General features: G+C 44.3%; 1 protein-coding gene across 4 annotated transcripts in view; it reads right to left on the reverse strand.

The window, feature by feature from the left end:
* Positions 1-19,322, reverse strand: part of PRKN (parkin RBR E3 ubiquitin protein ligase) — a 1,287,790-nt gene that overhangs the window by 39,077 nt on the left and 1,229,391 nt on the right. For all 4 annotated transcript variants that reach the window (XM_064598332.1, XM_045865856.3, XM_045865855.1 and 1 more), the window contains exon 10: positions 18,423-18,506. In XM_064598332.1, coding sequence (XP_064454402.1) covers positions 18,423-18,506 — 84 coding nt within the window. The remainder of the gene's footprint in view (positions 1-18,422; positions 18,507-19,322) is intronic.

The following is a 19,322-nucleotide window of genomic DNA, read 5'->3' on the forward strand; positions in this document are numbered from 1 at the left end:
TCTGCTGCAGAAACCACAGCTTCGAGAGACCACCGGACGTGCCCAAGGTCATGCAGACTATGAGCAGCAGAACCAGAATGGAAACTCTGAGCTCTCTGATTTCACATCATGCTCTCGCCACTACAATTTGTTTCTTCCGCTAGATGTCACATGCCACGAAGAGGACTAAGGGACCGAAGGCCATGACAAGGTCACGAGCAGCCAACAGGCGAGAGGGAGAAACCTTCGCTTCCCCCGCCAGCACCACGGAGCCCCTCACGCTCCCGCTTCCTTCACGACCGCTCGCAGGTTCTTCTGCTGTTTGCGGCCACTGCTACCTGCCTGGCTCTCACTTCCACGTGGCCTCTTGAGACCGTTCCAGAAAGGACACGAGTGAGACCCCACCTGCCAAAGCCGATGCCTTCTCTTTGTCCTTATTATCTCTGAGTGTCCCCCTGCACCTTACACTTCTGGGCTTCCTTCCTCTTGGGCAGGACAGAGTCACTGAGAAGGCCCTCGGGGGGCCCACAGCGCCACATCAAAGTTACTCTTGCTGCTTCCTGGCTTCACCTGTTGGATCCGCATGGAAGGAGGACAGCCAGAGACCCACATCACGGCTACAGCCCTAACTGACATTGGGGAACCAAGTAACACAGTCCGGGACCATCCTTCCAGTGGGCTACCAGGGCTCAAGTGACAGTTTGTGTTAGACCCTGGACTAACAATTCCCAGGGAAAAGGGCTGTTATCAAGCCCTTTCTAAGGACATGAGCACGTCTTGGCTTAGCATCCTTTAGGAGCATCTTTGATACTGCTGTTCAAATCCCTCTGGAATGACTGCAAGCAGTGGCCAGATGCCCACAGCTTCAGGACCACGGAGAGTTTTTTAAAAATACGATTCTCGGAGCACCTGGGTGGCTCAGTCGTTAAGCGTCTGCCTTTGGCTCAGGTCATGATCCCAGGGTCCTGGGATCGAGCCCCGTATCGGGCTCCCTGCTCTGCGGGAAATCTGCTTCTCCCTCTCCCTCTCCCCCTGCTTGTGTTCCCTCTCTCGCTGTGTCTCTCTCTGTCAAATAAATAAATAAAATCTTTAAAAAAAAATAGATTCTCGTGCTCACCCCCTGGAGATTTGAATTCAGTCGTTCTGGATTTGAATCTTTAAGAACAGTGTGGGGGGATCGTGAGGTGCAGGGCGGTTGGGGGACCATCTCCCTTGGTTGGTTGGATAAACTTTGTTATGACTTCAGTCTTGAGCCACAAAGCAGGGCCTTGTTATTGTGTTGCTAGCAGGTGACGGTTTTGTTTGATTCAGCATCATTGTGCGTACATGTGATTAGCTGTGTCTCATACAGGGCAGTGTAACAATTAGGTTAATGGCACAGATCTCTGTGCCTGCTTATTGCTCGCCCATCAAGAGAAAGGACGGTGTGTGTGTGCAGTGGGGGTGGGAGGGGATGGGACGAGTCTCTCTTCTTACATATTAGATGGCTAAAAACAGCAATTTCCTGCATTTTCCTATGTATCTTCAAAATTGCATTAGCCGGGTAAAACGTTGGCCTGATAGCCAATCTATGGCTCAAGAGGGAACCATGGTTTTTGTTTATAAGGTGGAAAAATTTTTTTTAAAGAGATTTTCTTTATTTATTTGAAAGAAAGAGAGAGAACACAAGCAGAGGGAGCAGGCAGGCAGAGGCAGAGGGAGAAGCAGGCTCCCTGCAGAGCAGGGAGCCCGATGGGGGCTCGATCTCAGGACCCGGGGATCATGACCTGAGCCAAAGGCAGACGCTCAACTGCCTGAGCCACCCAGGTGCCCCTATATGGTGAAAAACTTTAAGTGAACATTTAGAGGTGTCTGTATCAGACGTGGCTCAGACTGGGGCTTTGAAATATCATGCCTGAGTTAAGCCCCAGCTTCATTCTTTCCTTGCTGTGTACCTGGACAGGTGGCCAAACTCCGTCTCTGCTCATCTGTAAGTATGATGAATGTGGTATATATACTTCACAGGGTTAGTGTGAGTCAGTAAGATAAATGGGCAAAAGATTTAGTACAAAGCCTGGTACACCTGAATGCTAACTTCCTGCTTCCTGTGATCATAATCATTATTATTTTGTCATCATTGTCATCATCATCCGCACCACCTTCATCATCACTACCTTCATCATCACCACCACCTTCATCATTATCACTACCTTCATCATCACCACCACCTTCATCATCATCATCTCTGGTTTATAGAGATGGGAATATCAGATTATGCGAGTTTGTACAAACTAAAAAGACTGCTGAAAGTCTGGATTGGCCTTAACTCTCTTTTGAACGATACAAGTAAATCAAAGGGTCCTCAAGTGGTTTTAAAATTTGTGCCTAGGAGTTGCTGCTAATATATATCTAAGTTAGAAGAACAACTGGAAAGACTGTTCACATGCATGTTGTCTTTCCTGCTTTAGGAAACTTACTTGTGACATCTGTTTAGACAACACTTGGAAAAGTAAATCCTAATTCTAAAAGTCAAGTTCAAATCTATTTTCCAGAAAGGATGAGATTGCCATTAATCACTAAAAACATTGTTGGCTTAATTCAGATGTGAATATTTTCAGGCAAATGCCAGCTTTGAAATGTCACCTGTCTCATCGAAATTGAATGCCCAGATAATATCACTTGCCATGTAATTACTGACAACTCCCACCTCTGCAGAGGGTAGCCTTCCCGACTTCCCCAGAGTCCCCGCGAAGTCTAACAGGTGTTCTAGTTGAAGGCCATTTCTTGTGAGCTGTCCGCCCCCTGCTGGTGAGTCAGAACACTGCCTTACCTTTCAGGAATAAAGGTGACGACAAAATTTGTTTTGTTCTCACATTTTAAAAAGGATTACTGTGTCTTTTAGGGTAATATATACACGTTATTATTAATAATGTACAATTTCAAATTAGAATAAATATATTAGAAGTCATTTCTATATAGATATAGATGCAGAATATATGTCTGTATTTAAGAACTCACTGGCGTACTAGGATGTAACAGAGTGTCCGGCTGAGGCATGTTATAGGCCACTAGGCTACACTCTTGCCACGGGTTCCAAACTTCCCAGGCCACACTTTCAAATGAAATTTAGAAGAAGATTTTTGATGATGACAATACCAGTGGCGATTTCTGCTAGGAGTGCTATGTGTAACACGCAGCTCTGTTGGATTAGATGTCCATAGTACGGCCCCGTGGGACCTTCAGGGCTTCACAGAGGGGAAGGAATGCAAAGAATGTCTATTAGCCTATTTTGAGATTGATGAAGAAATGGAACAACATAAATATTAAGAAGCAAGATTATTAATAGCTATCATATATTGGACATTTAAAAGTGCTTTGTGTTCAAGTATTATTACAAGTTGACAAATGGGGAATCATCTACACTTGATCAAGGAAGATAAGCTAGTTTGTATTTTTGATAATGAAGGTCTCTAGTTCACTGCTTGCTTAGCGAAGTAATTAACTAAAATTTCAACGTAGACAGGATTTTGAATATGGAAGCACCACTGATGCGAAGAGGAAGCCAGAGCAGTGCACACAGCCTGTCCTCCATGTCAACTGAGGCTATTCTGGGATGAAGCAGGCTATTATTTTTGCTGTAGCTGACACAGAAATCCATTCATTCCGTAAGCAAATGTCGGGCGCCTATGATGTGCCAGGCACTGTCCCAGGTCCTAGCGATGCATCAGCAAACAAAAGGGATGACAAACGGTCAAACAACAAACCAAACCATCCCTGCCTTGTGGCGCTTACATCGGCAGAAGAGTGCTGCTCAGACCTGCACGTATCAGCATCACCTGGATGGCTCCTTGAAACGCAAATCGCTGCGCGTCCTCCCAACAGCGCCAGCCCAGCTTCTGAATCAGGTCTGGGGTGGGGCCCGAGGACAAGCTGTGTCAAGGGGGTCTGCCTAGTCTCCCCAGCCTGATGTGATCCTACAGAGAGTGTGTACACTGGGATGGGGATGGATGAGGACAGAACTGCCTCATCCTGCTCACTGATTTGTCAGGCTCTGAGCTAGGCATTGTGCGTGCATCATTTCAATAAAGCCTCCTGATTTTTACAATATCACATTACAGGCGAGCAAAGCATAGCTTTGCAAGGTTACATGATTCACTTAATAATGACCACAACTAATGTATCGGTCAAGATTCTCCAGGGAGACTGAACCAACAGGATATATATATGCATGTGTAAAATATACAGATTCATTTTAAGGAACTGGCTCATGGGATTGTTTGAGCTGGCCAGTTCAGTATTTGTAGGGCAGGCTGGCAGAGTTCCTGTTAACAGTCTTCAGGCAGATTTGCTTCTTCTCTGGAAAACCTCCATCTTTGCTCTTAAGGCCCTCAACTGATTGGACGAGGCCCACCCACATTATGGGTATCTGCTTTACTTAAAGAAATAAATAAACACCCAGAAGTGTAGTGTTGGTGAAATCTAAAAATGCGTTCACAGCAACAACTAGACTAGTGTTTGCCAGACCAGTTGGGCTCCGCTGCCTAGCCCAGGGTTACAGAAAGTAACCGTTACGGCTTGCCGTGGCTGAAACTCATTTTCAAGACCAAATCTGTTTGACTTCAAAACCATTCTGCCTTGCCTTCGATTCCTCACAGAACAAGGCCGGGCAGACGAGAGATGCACAAGTGGATCTTGCTGAGAGAAACGAAATGAAAATTTGGAAAACAGCAGTGAGCAATTTAAATGTGCTATCCTTTTGTGCTTGCGTTGGGCAAGGGCTTCATTTGATTGGAGGTAATCAGATAGAGCAGATGAACCATTTTGCCCCACAAACGGTCAATGAGCCCTCCTGCAGATGACAATATATATCCCCCCCCACATTGTTAATCTATCAACGAGTGAAGGATTTATAGCAGCCAGTAGTCAGCTCTTAGTTTTTCACATCTGCACTTCCCTCAGAAATGCCGCTCCTGTGAAAACAGTCCTTTGATTCTCCTGTCCCTGTGGTCCGTCCAAAGGGGCAAATGCTCCCCCCGCCACCCCCTCGTCATTTCCTTTTGGCCACAGGTTCTTGCAAAGTATCTTTTCCCTTAAGGATTTAGCGCCATCTGGTGAATGAGGGGGTGCTCTGCAGCCATGTCCCCTCTTCCTGCTGAAGAGGAAATGAGGCTTGCCAGGGAATGTTCTCCTTGGGAGGAGAAGAAACAGTCTCTGGTGTGGGGTGTGTATGTGGGGTGTGTGAGGGGCGTGGGGGTGTGAGGGTGGCATGTGGTGTATGTGTATGTGGGGTGTGGTGTGGGGGGGAGAGAGGGGGGTGCATGGTGTGTATGTGGGGTATGTGTGTGAGGTTCTGTCTGTTACACAGGATATAGACTAGCAAATTAGGGTGAGGGGTCTACCTCTGGCCCTTTTCTAGCAGGCTGGCCGGGATTCCTAACCCCCTCTGGATCCAGAAGCCATAGAGGGGGGCCCGCCCTCCACCCCCTGGGCAGGTGTTCCAGAGCCGGACCGCTGAGGATGAGGGGACTCTGGGAAGGTGTCTGGGAGGAGGGCTGAGCTCTGGCTGGAGCTGAGGTAAGAGAGCTCAGGTAGCCTGGCGGATTGTGTCCCCCAGTGTGAACACCAGGCTGGGGAGGCTTCTAGAGAGAGGGGAGAGGGCCCATGGGAGAGGCTGAGGCCCAGGAAGTGCTCAGCCGGGGCTCAGTGCGGGCTCTTCCTAGAGTGACGGGTCCAGAAAAAAAGGAAGCAGTCTGAAGGACAGGAAGGTCCCTGGAGAGACAGAGACCTGGTCTTTGTGCTAAGAGTCTGTCTCTGAGGTCCGGCCCGTGTGTCCGCGTGCGTGTGCATGTGTATGTGTGTACGTGGGTGCATGCATGCCTTCCTTTGCCCTAGGGTGTTGTCTTTTCATTTTCTCTCTCTGTAATGCCTGACATTTTTAGCATTCAACCTTAAAAATACCCAAAGCCCAGGTTTTACCGTTTTGTAGTACTTTACAACTTATAAAATGATTCACACACATTCTCATTTTATTATTTATAGCTCAGTAGATCTTACTGGCCCCATGCGGCAGGTGAGGAACAAGGCTGTTAGAATTTGAGTGACTTGCCTGGAAGTGGGGAAAATCAGAACCAGTTGTTGTGAGGACCAGCCCCGCTCCCCCAGAGCCCACCTCTCATGGGCTACAGAGGCCTTGGTGGGTCTGGGCACTCACTCGGCTCCTGTGTCCTGAGCCACGCGCTGGGAGGCATCTGCACGGATGCATCACCGTCCCTGGCGTCCGTGCCCCCACCAGGCTGCGTCCAGACCCGAGGGCTTCAGGGAGGTGGTGACCAATAAAGCTGCTTTCCTTAAACCAACGAGTGATTCCGGAACTACACTCCTAAATAACCAGGACCTGCACCTCTGGGAGAATAAAGTACACCTGGCTCCCAGTTCTGGGGCAGCGCTTGTGCGGAACGCAGAAAATGGCTGAGAGATAACGGGGATGAGATACGAAGGCAAAACAGATCCAGGAATCCAGGCTCTCCTGAGTGTCCTTGTCTCATTCTCCTCCCCAGGGAGGCACCCCTCCCAGCCTCTGGCTGAACACCCGAGGAGGCTGGGGTAGGGACCATGGCTGAGGGGTAAGCGACTGGACACTACATCCTCGGCTCCAACCTAGGCGTCCCCTCCCAGGTGCTCTATGCATCCACCCCTTCACGCCCTGAACACCTGCTCTCAGACGTCCAAAGTGAGCTGTCTCTCCCTGCACACTCTGCTTTTGCTCCAGTGTTTCCTCCTCCAGGGAGGGCACCATCATCCACCCAAGTTAGAAATCCGAGCACCGACCTGAACTTCTGTTTCTCTCATCCTGTCTTCTAGCTCACTGACAAGGTCTGCAGACCAGACCTCCAACCCCACCTCTCGGTATTCCTGACTGCCCTCACCAGTGCACCAGCCATCTCTCTAGTCTTGGATCTGGTGGTGGACCCTCTGCCACATCTGGCCTCACATCAGCTGCTGTGAATTTTGGTGCTGCTGATTCTTCACTGAGATGCTACCTGGGCCTTTCCCTCGAAGAGCATTCGTGGATATGGGGACAGGCCACATCCAATGACATGGATGCATGCTGAAGACCAGCCTCTGGCCCCCTGCCTTGAGGCAGACAACTCTCAAGAGCCACCTGACTTCCCAGCCCCACCCCATCTTCTGTTCAGCTCATGGGTGTCACCTCCTCCCACTGCTCAATCCTGCCTCCTTTTCCTCCACAGTGCTGCTCCTGACAGTGTTCCCCAAGACCCTCTTGTGTGCAAGTCTCAGAGGCTGTCTCCCTGGGAAACTGACCTATGACAGCTGGTAGCAGGAGTGGTCCTAGGACACAAACTCTAAAATGGGGGGTGCAGGTAGAGACCCACCAGCTCGTGGCCATAAAGGAGGCTGTTATTGGTGGCCGATGAGCACTGGCAGCCTTGAGGGGGTCCGGGGCTGCAGAGCGCTGTGCAGAAGGTCAGGCTGCCATGCGAGCATCCTGTCTCTGGCCATGCACCCATGGTATTCAAGCTGTCTGTGCTGGGAAAAGACCACATGGAGTCTACTGCAAGCCAGAAGAGAATCACAATGATGGTATCTAGGGCTCTGCAGCGGGGAGTTATGCACACCAGTTGGAATAAAGCTCCTGGTGTGCTCTGGAGCCCTGTGCGGCTGGAGCGTCTAAGCAGCAATGCTTTTGATAGCAAATGGTCACGTTCAGTAGTCGGGGCTTTAGTACGGCACACAACCCTTGGGCTTGGACCACTGGGGGTGACAGGGGTGCAAAAGCCTGGCCCCTGTGATGCAGAGCAACTCTGAAGGACCGTTCCTGCTCCAGAGCACTTTGTAGGACTGTTGTAGCTGCACCACCGTTCAACCCCCTCCGCCCAACCCTGCTCCCTTCGCTCTGCACAGTGCTCCCCCAGAGCACCCTCCAGTACACCTGCTCTCAAACCTCTGGTCGCAGGGTCTGCTTCCTGAAAACTATTACAGTTCCCTATTGTTTCTCCTACCGCAGCTAGTGATTTATCTTTCTTCTTTTTTTTTTTTTAAGATTTATTGATTTATTTTTAGAGGGAGAGAGAGAGGGAGAGCATGAGCGGGGGGCAGGACATAGGGAGAGGGAGAGAGAGAATCCCAAGCAGACTCCCTGCTGAGTGCAGAGCCCGATCCCACAACCCTGAGATCATGACCTTAGCGGAAACCAAGAGTCATATACTAGCCCTGCTAGCGATCTTTCAAAAACACCCATCTGACAATGTCGATCTTCTTCGAATCCTTCAATGCCTTCCCAGTGCCCTTAATTCCAACGTCCTTAACATGACTCATATAACCCTTTATTTGCTACCCTCTGCCTATTTCTCCAGCTCGGTCTACTGCCGCCAACACCTTATGCCGTGATCATACTGAGCTGCTCTCAATTCTCTGAACATGCCCTTCTCCTTCATCTCTAGAACTTTGCGTACTTCATCTCTGCCTAGAGCATCTTTAAGTCCTGTCCTTGTCTGGATAGCTCATCTTCTCAGTCTCAGGCTTCATTTCTTCCTGTGACCAATTCCTTGAACGTCTTAGAAAACTAGATGTCATAGCATCCTCAACTTCCCTGATTGTGCCTCTCAGCATATAGTATTTTGATTATTTGTTTATTTGTTTTTCTATGTCACTAGATTATAAACCTCATGAGATCAAAGGCTGGGTCTGTCTTGTTTAATGTTATATCCAAAATACCTGTAGTCTTTTTTTTTTTTTTTAATGGATCAGTTATTTAGTTAGGTTCTTTGTAAGAAATTTAGACTTAATGGTACAGAGTAGATGCTTTGTAAGTATTTACTGGATATCTCTTTTTTTCTTCTTTTTATTGATTATAAGAAATTAAGACTTAGTCAAAATCAGATTCAAAGTCATGTAACAAAAGGTTTAACACAGTGATTGGAGACAAAATTTTACCTATAGATACCTATAGATACCACCTCGGATCTGGTGGTGGACCCTCTGCCACATCTCGCCCCACATCAGCTGCTGGGAATTTTGGTGCTGCTGGTTCTTCACTGAGACGTATTTAAATGAGATGTATTTAAATTTTTATGCAGTTAGCTCTCAACACTTAAAATAAGGATATTTAACATAAACACATGAATTTCAAGCTACTAAAAAATAAAATAAATCAGTTTGGAAGATCTGGTAACATGCTCCCCCATTTTTACTTAGCAAAATTGACTGGAGCTATGTCTTTCCAGGTTTGCTCAGACCCCCACAGGCTATGTACAATTGTGTTTGCAGGCAATTGTTTTAATGTGCTTTTCTGTTGCTGGAAAATTAGAAGAAAATGAAATGTATCTTCATCCTTATCAAAACATAGGAAACTCCATGAATCTGCTCATGGACACTACTTCGCTCATGGACACTAATCGTCTGGTCCCTGTCGGCATTTGAGTGCCATGGTGGTATAGTATTTCACTAGCCAACAATAACATACACATATCCCCTTTTCAAAATGCAGAGTGACACCACTTAGAAAGGTGGATTGTCAACTCTATGACCTTGGATGGTCACTCTCTCTCCTTATACCTTGTCTATAATCCAAGTCTAGGGCATAATGTTGTGAAGAGCTCAAAATGAGAAGGTGTATTTGAAAGTGCTTTGTAAATAAGTACTATACAAACATACATTATTATTTTTCTCCCAGGCAAAATGGAGGTTTATTCTTCTAATTTAGGAGGCAGATGGAGGGAAGAGTGGGTTATTGTGGGCAAACTTATTTTCTCTTATGATTCAAAAGATGGCTAAGGCAAAAGTCAGCCCTGAAGTCACTGCCCATCCGTTTAAAATTTTTTAAACTATTTATTTTTTTATTATGTAAAACAAACTATAGTGAACATTTTAGAGTTACCATTTTTTTCTGCTTTCACCCAATTATGAAAGCAAGTAGCTAGATTTTTTGCCTTTGAAGAGACATGACTCTTTGAGCTTTTGCTATGAAAGATATTTTCCATCTGAAAATTTATCCACATCGTGGTTCTAATTTCAGTTTTACTGAGGTATGATAGACATATAAAATTGTAAGGTATTTAAAGTGTACAACATGACAATGTGATGTGTCATACACTGTGCAATCATTCCCTCCACTGAGTTAGTTCATCCACCACCCTCACATATTACTGTGTGTGTATGTGAGAACATTTCAGTTCCACTCTCTTAGTAAGTTTTAATTATACAACACAGTTATTCATTATAGTCACCAGGTTATACATGTGATCATTGGAACTTACTCATCTTACAGCTGAAAGTTTGTACCCTTCTATCAACCTCTCCCTATTTTTGCCATCCCCTACCCCCTGGCAACCACTTTTCTACCCCCTGTTTCTATGAGTTTGACTTTTTTTTTTTTATTATTCCAAATATACGTGATACCATGCAGGATTCGTCTTTGTCTGGCTTATAATGCCTTCCAGTTTCATTCATGTTGTTGCAAATGACATAATTTCCTTCTTTTTAAAAGACTGAATAATATACCACATTTTCTTTAACCTTTCATCTGTTGACAGATACTTAGGTTGTTTCTGTACCTTGGGTATTGTGAATAATACTGCTATGAACATGGGAATGCAAATATCTCCTTGAGATGATTTTCTTTCCTTTGAATATATACTCAGAAGTGAAAATGCTGGATCATACAGTATTTCTAATTTTAATTGCTTGGGAACCCTCCATTCTGTTTTTCATAGTTCCTTTCTCCACACCCTTGCTAGCCTTTGTTATCTCTTGTCTTTTTGATACTTTGTGGTTTTGATTTGCATTTCCCTGATGTTTAATGATGTTGAACAGCTTTTCATGTACCTGTTGGCCATTTGTAAGTCTGGTTTTTGCATATAGATTTTATATCCTGCAACTTTACTGAAGTCGTTTATTAGTTCTAACAGGTTTTTGGTGCAATCTTTTGGGTTTTCTGTATATAATATCATGCCATCTGCAAATAGAGATGCTACTTCTTCCTTTCTTATTTGGATGACTTTTATTTATTTTTCTTGGTTAACTGCTCTGGATGGGACTTCCAGTACTATGTGGAATAAAAGTTATGGACATCCTTGTCATGTTCCTGATCTTAAGAGGAAAAACTTTCTTTTCACCATTGAGTATGATGTTAGCTGTGAGCTTGTCATATATGGCCTTTATTATGTTGAGGTACATTCCCTCTATACATAATTCGTTGTGCATTTTTATCAGGAATGGATGCTAAGTTTTGTCAAATGCTTTTTCTGCATCTAATGAGATGTTCATATGATTTTTATCCTTCATTTTGTTAATGCATCATGTTGATTTTTAACATTTTGTTAATATATCATATTGACTGGTGGATGTTGAACCATACTTGCATTCCTGGAATAAACCCCACTTGATCATGGTGTATGATCCTTTTAATGTATTGTGGAATTGAATTTGCTAGTATTTTGTTGAGGATTTATGGATCTATGTTCATCATGGATATTGGCCAGTAATTTTCTTTTCTTGTAATGTCCCTGTCTGAATTTGGCATTAGGGTAATGCTGACCTCGTAAAATGAGTTTGGAAGTATTCCCTTTCTATTTTTTGGAAGTCTTTGAGAGGAATTGGTGGTAATTCTTTACATTTTTCCTGGAAGTCACCAGTGAAGCCATCTGATCCTGGACTTTTGTTTGTTGGGAGTTTTTTTTTTTTTTTTTTTTTAAGATTTTAATTATTTATTTGAGAGAGAGAGGGAGCAACCATGAGTCGGGGGCAGACACAGAGGGAGAGGGAGAAGCAGACTTCCCAGTGAGCAGGGAGCCCGATGAAGGGCTTAATCCTAGGACCCTGAGATCATGATCTGAGCTAAAGGCAGATGCTTAACGGACTGAGCCATCCAGGAGCCCCTGTTGGGAGGTTTTCGATTACTGATTCAATCTTCTTACCGGTAATTGGTTGGTCCAGCTTTTCTATTTCTTCATGATTCAATCTTGGTAGGTTGTAGGTTTTTTCTCCACTTCTGTGTTGTCCAAATTTGTTGGTGTATAATTGTTCATAGTAGTTTCAGGATCTTTTGTATTCCTGTGGTATCAGTTGTTTTGTCTCCTTTCATTTCTGATTTTATTTATTTGAGACTTTCTTTCTTGGTAAGTCTTAGTAAAGGTTTGCCAATTTAGTTTATCTTTAAAAAAAACCCAGCTTTTAGTTTTATTGTTGCTTACCATTATCTTTTTGGTCTCCATGTCATTTATTTCTGCTCTGATCTTTGTTATTTCCTTTCCTCTACTCACGTTGGGCTTAGTTTGTTCTTAATTTTGTAGCTCCTTGATGTGTCCAGTTACATTGTTTATTTGAGATTTTTGTTGTTGTTTCTTGATGTAGCATTTCATTTCAGTTTTGAAGAACTCCCTTTAACATTTTTTCTAAGGCCAGTCTAGTGGTCATGAACTTCATCAGCTTTTGTTATTCTGGAAAACTATCTCTCTTTCAATCCTAAAGGACAACTTTGCTGTGTAGAGAATTCTTGGTTGGCAGTTTTTTTCTTTCAGTACTTTGAATATATCACCTCACTCCCTTCTGGCTGGCAAAGTTTCTGCTGAAAAATCTGCTAACAGTCCTCTGGGAATTCCCTTGTACAAAACAAGTTGCGTTTCTCTTGCTGCTTTTAGGGTTCTCTTCTTGTTTTTAACTTTTGACAATTCATAATGTGTCTTGATGTGGATCTCTTTAGATCTTATTTAGTACATTTTGAACTTCCTAGATCTGGATATCTGTTTCTTTTACTAGGTTAGGGAAGTTTTCAGCCATTATTTCTTTGAATAAGCTTTCTGACTCTTTCTCTCTTCTTGCAGGATTCCAATAATCTGGATATTGGTCTCCTTGATAATGTCCCATAAGTCCTTCATGCTATCTTCATTTTTAAAATCCTTCTTTTCTTATTTTTAAAGATTTTATTTATTTATTTGACACAGACAGAGAGAAAGCTCATAAGCAGGGGGAGAGGCAGAGGGAGATGCGGGCTCCCCACTGAGCAGGGAGCCCCATGTGGGGCTTGATCCCAGGACCTTGAGATCATGTCCTGAGCCAAAGGCAGATGCTTAACCAACTGAGCCACCCAGGTGCCCCTAAAATTCTTTTTCTCTTTTTGCTGCCCTGGTTGGATGAGTTCCACTGGCCTGTCTTTGAACTCGTTGATCCTTTCTTCTACTTCATCTAGCCTGCTGTTGAACAAGCTCCTTCCAAGGAGATACTGGCAACTTGCTTCTTTTATTAGAATAGGCTGAAGGGAGGTGGGAAAGGTATCTGCTGGCTTCCCTTGTCTCTGGGCAAGATTGCAGCTAGCCCTCAGATGCCTGCTAAATTGGAAGCCTTGTTCTAAGGTGGCAGCTTTTAAAGTATTTCGATAAACCCCTTTCAGGGAAAGATGGGAGACAGTGTTTTTTGCCTGGTCCCTCTATGCTGAGCCCTGGGTGGGGATAGCCAGTTAAGAATTGCTTCTTTGTTTGCTACAGTTCCATGGGACTCATGAATGGAAGCGTCTTTGACTATCAGGGCCAGGGATCAGAGACCCGTCCCTTGGGTAAGAGCCATAGAAGTTGGGGTGCAGACTTGTGCACAAGCTCCTTCCAGGAGGACACTGGCAACTTGTGGTGGATTAGAGGGAGAAGGTGAGAGAGGCATCCTCGCGTTTCCTTGGTCTTTGGGGAGGATCACAGCCAACCCCTAGTGCCTGCTAAATTAGAAGTCTGGCCTGGAGGCAGCAGCTTTCAAAGTATGCAGGTAAACCTCCTTCATGGAAAGACTGGAAGATGGGAGGTTTTGCCTGCTCCCTCTGTGCTAAGTCCTGTGGGGATAGATGTGGTGATTGCGGTGTGCCCCGTAGGAATTGCTTCTGTGTTTGCTATAGTCCTGTGGGTCTCATAGTCATAAGCTTTATTGGTTTTCAGAGCTAGGTGTTTGGCACCCAGTCTTTACAGTTGGGGTGCTAGATGTAGGGTCCAAAGCCTTCGCCCTTCTGGGAGAAGCTGTGAGTTGGGGGTTCCATCCTGATTGTATGGCACAGTGCCAGGAGTAGGGTTTATGGCAAGAGTGTGTCTCAGCCTTTCCTACCCATTTTGATGTAGGTATTTTCTTATTCATCTGATATGTAGGAGTCATTCAGCTAGTTTTTGGATCTCTATCAGGGGGCACTGCCCCCTGTGTAGCTGTAGGTTTGGTGCATCTGTGAGGGCAGGGAGCTCAGGAGCCTCCTATGTCACCATCTTGGATGACTCCTCTCCACCATTCTTGTAGAATGCTTTCCCGGCTTCATGGTGAGAAGGGAGGTTTGGGGATGAAGGAAAGAGTTGTCATTCTTTCAAACAGCACTTAATGAGTACCTACTATATCCTAGGCATCCTGGGCACTAGAGGTTATAAGGACAAAATAGGTACAAACCTTGCACCAACAAAGCTCTGAATTTTAGTGAAGAGACAGGGAAACAATACTTCAGTGTGATGAATGTATAACAGAAGCATTTACAGTTGTCTGAGAGCTTCAAGGAGGTAGTGGGGTGGGCAGATGGTTTCATGCAAGTGACATATGATCTGGGTCTTGAAGGTTGAGTAGGAGCTTGGCAGGCAGGGATGGGTACGCTCCCTTTAGACACTATAGATTTGTTACTCAGTGAGAGCAGTCACTGCTCCCAAACTACTTTGATCAGCTACTGCCACTGAAAATGATTTCCTCTGTGGCTTTGGATAATGCCATTAAAAATCCAGAAGTCTCAGTTTTCCTTCCAGTTGAATAGGGAGAATAACATCTACTCCTTGGAACCACTGGGAAAATTAATCAATTTATGTGGTTTGCAAGATCAAGTGTTTACTTATTAGAAAGCCTCCAGAGGGGATATATGGAAGGAGACAGAACATGGGGAGGAGAACAAGCAGGCAAGAACAAGGGGAAGCAAATAGGGCTGGATTCTCATTAGCCTATGATGGATTGATCTTCTGTCACCTATTTCCCAAACTCCCAGCAGTTTCAACCTAAAGCTTGCTCAATATTTTAAAATCAATTTAAAACCAATTTTTGAGTTTGCTTTTTTTAAAGAAAAATATTGCATTAATCAAAAAATGCATTAAGTTTAGGGTCAAGCAGCCTAACTGATGAAAAAAAGCCTGACTGGGCCCCAGGAGACATGGGCTTGCTTGGCTGGATAATGTAATATTAAAGACTAGAAACCACTCAGCTTTCAAGGGAGAACAGTGGAGAGCAGGCACAAATACTGAAAGGAGAAACCTTACAGGTGAATTGAATTGAAAGGAAATGTGAAGAGGGTTAATGAGGGTACTTTGTTAGTACAAACAAAATCCAGACACGAGGCTGCATCCAAAGCCTTCAGTTCCAAGAGGGGGCCTGCAATTAGATTTTATTGTCAGATGTGTAGAGAGTCCTCCTTTCAAAGATTTCGTATCAGTGGAATTGCAGAGGTCATCTGCTTTTTGAGAGAAATAGAGGGAACAGACAACAAATTGGTCCTACTAAAATAAAAGTCCTTTCTCTTACTGAATGGAATTGGTCTTTTAGTTTGATGAAATAGGACAGGACTTTCCATGTCCAAGAGTAGCTATGATTGAAATCAGGAGGCTTTGGAGACTTGGTAAATCAGATCATAGAGAATTCACTGGTTATTCTGTATTCTTTACCCTCCTCTGGCCTGCACCTGGAAGGCTGACTCCCCAAGGCTGTGTTGCTAGGACCCCTCGAGGTTCGCTTTTGGTTGGATGTGGAGACATCAGCAAGAGATCGGAGGGTGGGAGAGGGAAGTGGAGATGTCCATCTTCATTCCCTTCCTGCTTGGGGCCCACTTCTGGCAATGTTGGACCCTCTGTGGTTATACTGGCTGTCAAGAGGCCCCACTTCCATGGCTCCAGCCCCCAGGGTTATTCCCTGTGTGACACCATTTCCTTCTTTTGTCCCTTCAGGCCTCGGGCGGTCATGGCTCCCCACTGACGGTGCCCTTGGAGGCCCTCCATGTTGTTTGGGTTCTTGCGACTCTTCCCCACCGCTGTAGGTCATCCGTGACCTTTTAGTTAAAATCTCTTCATGTGCACATTTGAGTTGGATTCTTTTTCCTGTAGGACCCTAATAAATCAGAGATGTAGGGGAAAAGGGCAGCAAAACCCCAAGAAGTTGCCTTCTGTTCTCAGGCAACAGTGGATAGACAGACTCTTCCAGCTCGGTTGGTCAATTTGTTTTGTTTCATACCCATAAGAGGGGTATGAGGTTGGTCCAGCAGCTTGAGCAAGGAAGGAAGGACCCTCGTTTCAGGGAGGTCTTATGGAGGGCCACCTCTTCCTGAATTCTTTCTGGGATAACTGTCCTGAATTAACTATTCTTTTTCTCAATTCCTATCATACTGATTGTGCAGCCCTTGTGGCATCTAATAAAGTAGCATAAAGTCTGTGAGAGCAGGTACTTTATCCCCAGAGCCTAGAACAAAGCCTAATGGATTATAGGTGTTTAACACATATTTGATGCATGAATGAAATAATGTCTTTTTCTTTATAGATGTAACGATCGCTCAACAAACATCTATTAAATATCTGTGCACCAGATAAGATATTTGCCTCTGTATCTTTGTCCATGCAGTATTTTCTGCTGGGATGTTCTTTATCATCCTTAACCCACTGTCCTTTTGACAAACTCTGATCTACCTTCCATGACTTTTCTGGGGAAGCATTATACAAAGCTATAGATTTCCTAAACTTCGTTTTAGCATATCAATATTATTATATATTTTCCTTTAAGTCTCCCCTATGACTCCTTTATGTGACTCTGAGGAAAAATATATTTATCTGCAGGGGCGCTTGGGTGATGCAGTGGGTTAAATGTTTGACTCCTGATTTGGCTCAGGTCACGATGTCATGGTCATCGGATCGAACCCTGTGTCAGGCTCTGTGCTCAGTGAGGAGTCTGCTTGAGATTCTCTCTCTTCCTCTGCCCCTGGCCCTGCTCACTCTTTCCCTAAAATAAATAAATAAATCTTAAAAAAAAAATACTTACCTGCAGTTTTCCAGCAGAATGTCTGGTGGATACAAATACCTGATTTCATGTTCGCTAATTGGTAGTCTTTGCAGACACAGGCCCCTGGGTCCTGGTCATCTATGCTTAAGGCCAGCTCTAACTTTCTTTCTCCCACTTTCCTGAGTTGAACATTAAGGTTTGAATGGCTTTAAAAAATTCTGGGGGGTTACCTCAATCTTTAACACCATGGTTGGTTAGTTCTTCTTGAATGGAAGCCTTTGTCCATGTTTGTGGTCATAAGAGCATATGGATGTAAGTTGCTAGACCAACTCCATTTCTTGGTGTCTTGGTCTAGTCTAGCTCTTCTGGGCTACAGGGGTGCTGAGGCGGGGGTGTCTCAGGGATAATCTTCCTGACATCAGTATGCAGTGAGCTCATATTTGAACGCCCCTGGGCTAAAATAAAATCACCAGAAAGAGTATTTGCTGCCTCTGTTGCAGAAATGGCAATTCAGACCTGTCTCCCAATATGCTCCTGGCCAACATTTTAGAAGCTGATGAGAAGACCTGAATTCACTAGTTATGTTTATGTGGTTGTGTTAACATTAGTAAATAAGCCCACAGAATACCTTACAAAGATATACTTCTTTACGCTCTTCTTTCAGAACATTTAGATATTTTAAATTCTGTACTGTAAAATTAAAATGTTCTGAAATTTCTATGTCTATTTATGAGGTTCCTGTCAATAAAGTAACTAAAAGATTTATCTGGTAGATTTGATGTTTAAAACCTTGTTAACATCTCTATCGGTAGAAAAATAGTGAGCAAATTCATCAACTGTGCTGAAATTTTTATTCCTTTCCTCTAAGGTTTGGCTGATCATAATTAATAAATAAAAGAAAATGTATTTGCATTTCCCTAAGCTTGATATAGTATATTGGAGATTAAGGCTCAGTAAACACGTTCTTTACCTAATCAAGACTGAAATACAATTTAGCATACTTCATGATACTGCTTAGAAACAGTAATATCCTTGCATCATATAATACTTCTACGCACATCATTCCTGGAGATAGCTTCACCACTGATTTTAAACAAGGCACTTCTGAAAAAACTATAAATGTGGGGTTAATATTGATCGCTCTGATTCAGAAATTGTTAAATTGTTTTCTCTCTCCTCTAAAGACTCCTCTGATCATGCTATGTTCCTTTCCCCTATTCCATATACCCCTGGGGCATATCCCAATGGCCATCTACAGTCCTACCCTGAGGAGGTGGGTGGTTCTGGGAGGATCGTGAGGGTGGGATAGCCAGAGTCCCATTCCCCGTGGCTATGGGCTACTAGTCTGGTTTTGGGTTTTTTGTTTTGTTTTGTTTTTTAGATTGGAACCCTCTTGACCTTCAGGAAAAAGCTTCTGTCTCTCACCCATATCCCGAGCCCTGTTTTGTGGAAGGAAGAGGGCACTCTACCTGAGTAACTGCTCCTGAGGCTTCACATAGGGTGCCGCATTCACCTTCATGGTACGCTTCCTTACAGTCCCGGCAGAAGACGAACTGCGGAAGAACACACACGTGTTAGGGATGGGCTTGTTGGCTGCATTTGGACCTAGCATGCTTTTCCTTTTCCACGCTCGCTACAGTCGTTCCTCTGACTTGTGTGATGGGTTCTGTGCCAAATTACTTTTTGCAAAGAAAAATAAAGTTATATTTTGATGGTATTGTTCCCTCTTTACTAAATAATGTTCCAAGCCCTATAGCAGGGTTTCAAAGATGCACGAGTCTTATTTCCTATCTTTATGATGTTTCCAGTCTGGCAGAAGAGAAAATAATGTAAACAAATACCTGTCGTTGAGTGGTACTGGTGTTAGGATATGAGGAAATCAACTTTATTCAAGAATTTCCTATCCAAATTCTTAATCGCAGGAATCAAACTGAGGGTTGTTGGAGTGGGGGGTAGGGTGGGAGGGATGGGGTGACTGGGTGATAGACACTGGGGAGGGTATGTGCTCTGGTAAGTGCTGTGAATTGTGCAAGACTGTTGAATCTCAGATCTGTAACTCTGAAACAAATAATGCAATATATGTTAAGAGAAAAAAAAGAAGAAGATAGAAGGAGGGGAAGAATGAAGGGGGGGAAATCGGAGGGGGAGACAAACCATGAGAGACGATAGACTCTGAAAAACAAACTGAGGGTTCTAGAGGGGAGGGGGGTGGGAGGATGGGTTAGCCTGGTGGTGGGTATTGAGGAGGGCACATTCTGCATGGAGCACTGGGTGTTGTGCACAAACAATGAGTCATGGAACACGACATCTAAAGCTAATGATGTAATGTATGGGGATTAACGTAAGAATAAAAAAAAAAGTGTAAAGTA

The sequence above is a fragment of the Mirounga angustirostris genome, unplaced genomic scaffold (assembly GCF_029215605.1).
Source record: "Mirounga angustirostris isolate CCGP_5_RB_7025 unplaced genomic scaffold, mMirAng1.0.hap1 SCAF_8, whole genome shotgun sequence".
Taxonomy (NCBI): Eukaryota; Metazoa; Chordata; class Mammalia; order Carnivora; family Phocidae; genus Mirounga; species Mirounga angustirostris.